The 7,500-nt window shown below is 49.7% G+C and overlaps 1 protein-coding gene across 1 annotated transcript in view; it reads left to right on the top strand.

Moving 5' to 3' along the window:
* myo15b (myosin XVB) overlaps positions 1 to 7,500 on the top strand; it is a gene marked incomplete at its 5' end in the record, with an annotated part of 34,318 nt that overhangs the window by 15,961 nt on the left and 10,857 nt on the right. Inside the window, 15 exons of the mRNA XM_084456083.1 lie at positions 2,068 to 2,130; positions 2,306 to 2,363; positions 2,504 to 2,628; positions 2,714 to 2,809; positions 2,982 to 3,217; positions 3,738 to 3,907; positions 4,132 to 4,204; positions 4,406 to 4,579; positions 4,807 to 4,922; positions 5,113 to 5,183; positions 5,674 to 5,752; positions 6,300 to 6,332; positions 6,469 to 6,570; positions 6,759 to 6,874; positions 7,327 to 7,419. Of these exons, the coding sequence (XP_084312209.1) occupies positions 2,068 to 2,130; positions 2,306 to 2,363; positions 2,504 to 2,628; positions 2,714 to 2,809; positions 2,982 to 3,217; positions 3,738 to 3,907; positions 4,132 to 4,204; positions 4,406 to 4,579; positions 4,807 to 4,922; positions 5,113 to 5,183; positions 5,674 to 5,752; positions 6,300 to 6,332; positions 6,469 to 6,570; positions 6,759 to 6,874; positions 7,327 to 7,419 (1,605 nt within the window). The remainder of the gene's footprint in view (positions 1 to 2,067; positions 2,131 to 2,305; positions 2,364 to 2,503; positions 2,629 to 2,713; positions 2,810 to 2,981; positions 3,218 to 3,737; positions 3,908 to 4,131; positions 4,205 to 4,405; positions 4,580 to 4,806; positions 4,923 to 5,112; positions 5,184 to 5,673; positions 5,753 to 6,299; positions 6,333 to 6,468; positions 6,571 to 6,758; positions 6,875 to 7,326; positions 7,420 to 7,500) is intronic.

The following is a 7,500-nucleotide window of genomic DNA, read 5'->3' as shown; positions in this document are numbered from 1 at the left end:
ACACTCACACACACACATACACACACACACATACACACGCACACACACACGCACACCTTGAGCCTCACTCCTGTCTCGGACTTCAACCCCTATTACTGAAATTAGAGGCAGGGAACAGTGCATCTCCTGTTCCAACTGGTCCTCTAACACCTACAGTACTGCAGGCGAATGGAATAGCAGGTAGGCTTGGTCTTATTAACTTCACTTATTAACTAGTAACTGCTACTTTGATATTAGTGCTCCTTCTACATAATCCTTTATTATGCTTGTGGAGTGAGGGAAAAGGAGAGAGAGAGAGAGTGAGAGAGACGGAGAGAGCGATAGAGAAGGAGAGAGGTGTCTCTCCCGGTGGTAGGTGGTAGGTTTCAGTATGTCGGTAAGATAGATGCTTGGTTGGACGTCTCTTCTCTACTCTGCTCTCTCTATCTGCTCTCTCTATCTGTCTCTCTCTAGCTCTCATCTTGTTTTAATATGCTATACAGCATTTCCATTCGGATCACATTTTCGTTATTGGTTTGTGTTACCTACAATAATTTCCCCTTTGGGATAAATAAAATACCTGTGTATTGATTGATTGATCCGTTCCCTGTTGCTGTTTTATTGGACTTGAACTGTGGACGGCAGTCATTTAGCCTGCCTGATAGAAAAGAGAGAGAATGAAGACAGGCTCAGCTGATTACATATTATCGTAGTTATGAACTTGATTTTGTACTCTTACTCAGATTTTTTTAGAAGCCAACAAACCCATTCTTTGAAAACAAACATGACAACACCCATCAATACCGATTAGTATCTTAATCACAAACAGTGAAATCATGCAGTTTGTGATTAAGATACTAATCGGTATTGATGGGTGTTGTCATGTTTGTTTTCAAAGAATGGGTTTGTTGGCTTCTAAAAAAATCTGAGTAAGAGTACAAAATCAAGTTCATCATCCTGATAATAAGGTCAAATCAACAAATATCAAAAAAAAAACGCAGAAGTGTGCGTGTGTGCGCATGCGTATGTCTGTGTATGTGTGTGTGTGTGTGTGTGCAGTGCACATTTGTGTGTGTATATCCCACACCCTTCACTACATCCAAAACATTTAATTACAGCCAACATTTCATTAAGCCACATTCTTCCTGATGGAGGGAACTCCTTTAGGCTGTATATAACCGTTTGCCTTCTGGACTCCTGTATCTGTGTGAGCCATGTTGTGGGCGGGGCAAGGGGATAGTGGGTGGTGCTGGGATATATAACAGAGATGTGTCTAAGAATAGGACCAGAAGGAGAGCCTCTGTTCACAAGTGTTTAGGACAGTATTACACCTGGAGGAAGCTAGGCCTGCTCTCCAACACACCTGCACAGGTACCGAAGGGGGAAACACACACACACACACACACACACACACACACACACTTGGCTATAGTATCAGCAGTCCTTGTAGTTCTGGAGAGAGAGACGGAGGCCAAGAGACTGTGATGAATCAGAACGTTTAGATTAGGTGTTCATGTGTGTAATTGTCAGGCTATGGTTTCATTGGTCGGCTGTTCACTGTCACCGAACAGACTGTGGTTTGTTTGCACCTGCTGATGGCCTATGGTCACCATCAATGATCACATTATTGATTGTAATAAGCGCATTCATATTGTGTTTGTTTATTTGTTTGTTAGCCTTTTCAATTCATTTTTTCATTGATAAGTACATTTGATATTTACATAAACAACTATGTTTGTGTCTCATTATAGTCTCAGACAAGTTTACTCAGGAAGCCATGTACTTTCTACATCCACAGAGAGAGTAGAGCTTGGGGTGTTTAGTAGCCCTAGATCTGTCTGTATTTTGAACATGTATTATATTGGACAGAAGAGCATACAGGTTCATGGACTTGTTTGCCTACTAGATAGAGGCATTGAGTAGGGGGGTGGAGGGGGGAGTGGATGTCCCAGAGTCAGTGAGAAGCAGGGGGTTTGTTACCACAAGGGAACATGCATAATGGGTGGGGGACAACATGTTTACATGTGTACTTGTTTGTTTGTTTGTTTGTTTGTTTATTTGTTTGTTTGTTTATTTGTTTGTTTACAGGAACAAAACGAGAGGAACAAAGTCACCACAGTCACCAAGAAGCAGTCCACCCCTGCAGGAATGGTAGGAGTAGATTAGTACCATGGCCTTCATTCAAACACACAACCTCAAACACAAACATCCTGCTCCACCCAATCAATCCAATAGTCATTTGTTTGAATAACCTTACAATTTTCTGCTGACATTATTCCCTTGACATTTCCTTGTATGATTGATCTTTGTGTGATCAACATTCCAGGATGTGGGAATGCTTGAAATCCCAGCTGACCTGTCGGCCCGACTACGTAGTGCCGCAGGTGAGCTGAGATCAGAACACAACAGTAACAACAACAGTAACAACAACAACAAAAACAACAACAACACTATTTTAATGGAGTAGGGCTGCAGGCTGCCCTCTGCTCTGTGTGTGTGACTATAATGCCCTCTCTCCCACCAGGGCGGCAGCATGGGTCCGGGGTAACCGAGGTAGCGCCCCCACAGGTCAAAGCAGAGCACAACCTCTCCCTGCCCCGCGATATAAACAGCTACCCCTTCTCTCACTATGCTAAGACCACATTGAAGGTAAGTAAGGCTTAGAACACACACACACGCACACACACACACAAACACACATACACACTCTGTTTTGTATCTGTGTGCTCATCAGGATAGCTGGTGCCAGCCTCAGGGCTACGCCCTCCAGCGCCCCCTGACCGATCTGGAGCCAGAGGACGCTCGCGCCGCCCTGGACATCAACAAACTGGTCAGTACCAGATGGATCACTGCACACACCAGCATCACTAGGTGTCTGGATCATACTGTATATATTGGGTCATAGAGGTTAAATAGGGCTTTTTAAACAAGGCTGCCTGCAGCGAAACCGCCGGCCCACCGTTCCACGCGCGCACTCAACCCCGTGTCCGTCTCCACCTCAGATCATGCGTTTCGTGGGGGACTCCGACCTCGGCGGGTGGCAGGAGCAGATGCTGGGGAACTACATCGTGGAGAAGGGCCAGAGCCGCACCCCCCTGAGGGACGAGATCCTGGCCCAGCTGGCATACCACACCTGGGGCGGGCAGGAGGACGAGAGCAGCTTGAGGGGCTGGCTGCTGCTGGCCTGCTGCCTCAGTGCCTTCACCCCCTCCCCAGCCCTGGACAAGCCCCTGCTCAAGTAGGCGCCACAGTACCTGTCCAATATGTACAGTAGTCTCTACGGACAGAGTTTTATGAGGGGAAGCATGGTAACTCCACATGCTGCTTAATTCGGTTCGCGGTTTGAAAATATGAAGTTTTGCTGAAAATGAGCGGCCGCCTCATGCTTCTTTAATGGAGAGAGTGATTGGTTGGTTGATGGTTTGATTGATTGATTGATTGATTGGTTGGCATATTATTGATTGATTGATTGATGGATTTGCTGATTGATTTATCAACTGATTGATTGATTGATTGACGGATTGATTGGCTGATTGATTGATTGATTGATTGATTGATTGATTGATTGATTGATTGATTGATTGATTGATTGATTGATTGATTGATTGATTGATTGATTGATTGATTGATTGATTGATTGATTGATTGATTGATTGATTGATTGATTGATTGATTGATTGATTGATTGATTGACAGACATTAGGGCCCTCTCTGTCTATGGCACCTGTGTGACGGTGGCGTCTTATCCACTCCTCCAGGTATGTGTCGGACCACGGCCCGGGAGAGTACCGCTCACTGTGCCAGCACAAGCTGCTGACCTCGCTACAGCTGCCGGCCCCCGCCGCCCGCCTCTACCCCCCCACCCAGCTGGAGTGGACCACCAACCAGAGGAGGGGCAAGATGGTGCTGGACGTCCACACCTTCAACGGTGAGGTACCACCAGGGGGCGACGTCCGTTCTGCTGTCTATCTATGCTAATAGTACACTGGTATGCAAGCTTGGTAGTTAAGTATTTATCGCGCTTGTGGGGTTTCTGCCGGCTTCTTATTTCATTCCACGATGTACTGTATGTTAATGAGCTCTAGATATAGAGTACGCCAGGGTCATCTGATTGGCTGAATGTGTGTGTTAATGTATTATGTTCTTCTTTAGATGAGAAGCTGACAGCAGCGGTAGAGTCCTGGACCACAGGAGAGCAACTGGCCGCCTGGCTCCTGAACTTCAGGTACTGGTCACCCCTCCGACACAACTGTGGTTCTGTGTGCGTGGAAATGATTGGATCTGTGTGTGCATTCCTGCCCGTGTACGTCTGTTTGTTTGTTTGTGTGTGTGTTGCTGCATACGTACTGTGTGTGTGTGTGTAGGATGGAGGAATGTGTATGTGACAGACTGTGTTCGTCCCCTCCCCTCCTGTGTTGCGTTGCAGGGGTCAGTCGGAGCCTCCGCAGGGCTGGTCAGTGTCTCTGCTGGCTGACGAGGGCTGGTCAGACCTGGCCGGATGTGACTTCGTCATGGACCTCTTAGCTGGAGCTGAGACTGAGCAGCCCCCAGGGACGCCATCCTCTCAGTCCGACTACCTCTTCAGCAACCAGGGGGACAGGTATATATATATATATACACACACACACACACACTTTAAATGCTTCATTTATATCCACAAATTATATATAATCACATAATGGGACTCAAATATTTATCAAAGATTTAGCAGAAATTTGTACACTATCATTCAACACATTCACGCACGGACACACGCATACACACACACACACACACACACACACACACACACACGCGCACTCCAGCCCCTGTTTCTCCCTGTGTTAGGATGATGACTACAGACCTGGATGGGTTCATCCCCCCTGCCCCCTCCATGCAGGCCCCCGGCCTCCCCTCCCGTGACGCAGGCGCCTGGGCCGGGCCAGACTACCCGCCCTCAGAGGGTACGCCAGCAGCTGGCTGAACAACAACTTTGGAACATCAATAATTATTATCTGAGTGGTTGAAACCTATCAGTATAGGTATGTACATACAGTGTAACCCCCTGTCGTCTCCTCTCCTCCCCTCCTCCTCTCCTCCCCTGTCTCCCCTCCTCTCCTCTCACCTCTCCTGTTCTCCCATGGTTGTGTGTAGGTTCTCGTGGTCGTCAGATGGACGCCTATGTGGACGACCTGTTTGACCCTGTGTTTGACCAGGGCCCCCCGGTCAGTATTATCACACACACTCTGTGAGGCAACACCGTGGACTGTTATCTGTCATAAGAGGTGTTCTGTTAAATATGGTGACCTGTGAGTGTGTCACCACTTCCTGGAAATCTTGGATGGTGTAACTCTACCCAGGTCTTGGGTACATTATGTTGATGGTCTGTGTGTGTGTGTGTGTGTGTGTGTGTGTGTGTGTGTGTGTGTGTGTGTGTGTGTGTGTGTGTGTGTGTGTGTGTGTGTGTGTGTGTGTGTGTGTGTGTGTGTGTATTTTACTCTGCTCGGTGGATTCTGTTACAGCATGCGTTGTGTGTAACTCTACTCCCCTGTCCATTGCCAACTGTAATCTGCCATTGAACTTTATCTGTGTGTGTGTGTGTGTGTGTGTGTGTGTGTGTGTGTGTGTGAGTGTGTGTGTGTGTGTGTGTGTGTGTGTGTGTGTGTGTGTGTGTGTGCGTGTGTGTGCGTGTGTGTGCGTGTGTGTGTGTGTTAGGACATGGAGAGGATGGCCATGTTGAACAGGAGGATGAGAGGAGGAGGGGGGATGCAGCCTGGAATGTATGCAGGAGCAGGTAGACAACACCTGGACCTCTCCCTCTCCTCCAACCCTCCACCCCTCCCTCATCCCTCTCCTCCAACCCTCCATCCCTCCCTCATCCCTCTCCTCCAACCCTCCATCCCTCCCTCATCCCTCTCCTCCAACCCTCCATCCCTCCCTCATCCCTCTCCTCCAACCCTCCATCCCTCCCTCATCCCTCTCCTTTATCTCTCCATCCCTCCCTCATCCCTCTCCTCCAACCCTCCACCCCTCCCTCTCCTCTAACCCTCCCTCCCTCCCTCTCCTCTAACCCTCCACCCCTCCCTCTCCTCTAACCCTCCAACCCTCCCTCTCCTCTAACCCTCCATCCCTCCCTCTCCTATAACCCTCCATCCCTCCCTCATCCCTCTCCTCTAACCCTCCCTCCCTCTCCTCTATCCCTCCATCCATCCCTCTCCTCTAACCCTCCCTCCCTCTCCTCTAACCCTCCCTCGCTCCCCTGTGTGTGTTGTGTTTTATGTGGGGTTTGGAATACAATTGGAAATAGATCCCTAATTGGATGAGATCATTCTGTTTTCCAGGATTTCCAATGACAATGCCAGGCTATTCTCTGGGTAAGTAAAGGGGAGCACTGAGGCCAATCACCACCAGTCCTGTCATCGTTGATCCACCTGGTTCTGAAGTCTGTTCCTCCCTCCTGCCCGATGTTCTCAATTCAGAATTCTCTCATTCCCTCCTCCCTCGCTCCAGGAATGCCAGTCCACCCGGCCATGGCTGCGTACGGCTCCACCCCCATGATGCCAACAATGATGCCGGCCACAGCCACCATGCCCATGATGCCAACCATGCCATGTAAGACGCACGCACATGCACACACGCGCGCTCCGGCACACACACACACACACACACACACATACACAGGCAAACACACATGCTAACACACACCGTCCCACACACACACACATGCACACACACACACAGAAACACACACTCACTCTCTCTCACACACACACACACACACACACACAGTGACTGTCTAGTCTCTGCAGCTATGATGATGCCGCAAGCTGCCATGCCTGCTCCTGCACCGACCATCCACCCCCAGGAGATGGCAGCGTCACAGCAGGCCTTCATCAACCAGCAGGCTTTGCTCATGGTGAGACCTGGGAGAAGGAGTTTACACCAGTCCTGGCACAGAACTACAAAAAAGAAGCCATCATCAACTATAATAGTGTGCTGACATTCTTTTTATCTCTTTCCCTCTCTCACTCACTCTCTCTCTCTCTATCACTCTTTCTCTCTGTCTCTGTCCCCTCCTCTCTCTCTTTCTCTTGGTCTGTCTCTTCATCCTCCCTTCTCTCTTCCATTCTCTCCAACTCTATTCTCTCTCTGTTTCTTTCTCTCTCTTCGTCCCCCCCTCCTCTCCCCGGTCTTGCACTCTCTCCCTCTGATTCTCTCTCTGCCCCCCTCTCTCTCTCTCTTTTTCTCTCTCTTCTTCCTCCTCCTTCCTCTCCCCTGCCCGCTTCCCCTCTCTCTGTTTCTCTCTCCTCCTCTCTCTATTTCTCTATTCCTCTATCTCCCCTTCTATCCCCCCCCCCCCCCCTCCAGGCCCAGCAGATGACTCTCCAGGCCATGACCCTGTCCCAGCAGCAGGCCCAGGAACAGCAGCGCCAGCAGCAGACCGCCCCCGCCCGGCGCCCCGCCCGGCGCCCCCCCTCCCCCTCCCCCCCCCCCTCCCCTCAGCCCCCCTCGCCCCCCCCGCCCACCCAGCCCAGGACACCC

The sequence above is a fragment of the Borostomias antarcticus genome (genome assembly GCF_949987555.1).
Source record: "Borostomias antarcticus genome assembly, chromosome: 22".
In the NCBI taxonomy this organism is placed as follows: domain Eukaryota; kingdom Metazoa; phylum Chordata; class Actinopteri; order Stomiiformes; family Stomiidae; genus Borostomias; species Borostomias antarcticus.
Note: the sequence above shows the minus strand (reverse complement) of the source record. Positions and strands in the feature narration are given on the sequence as shown.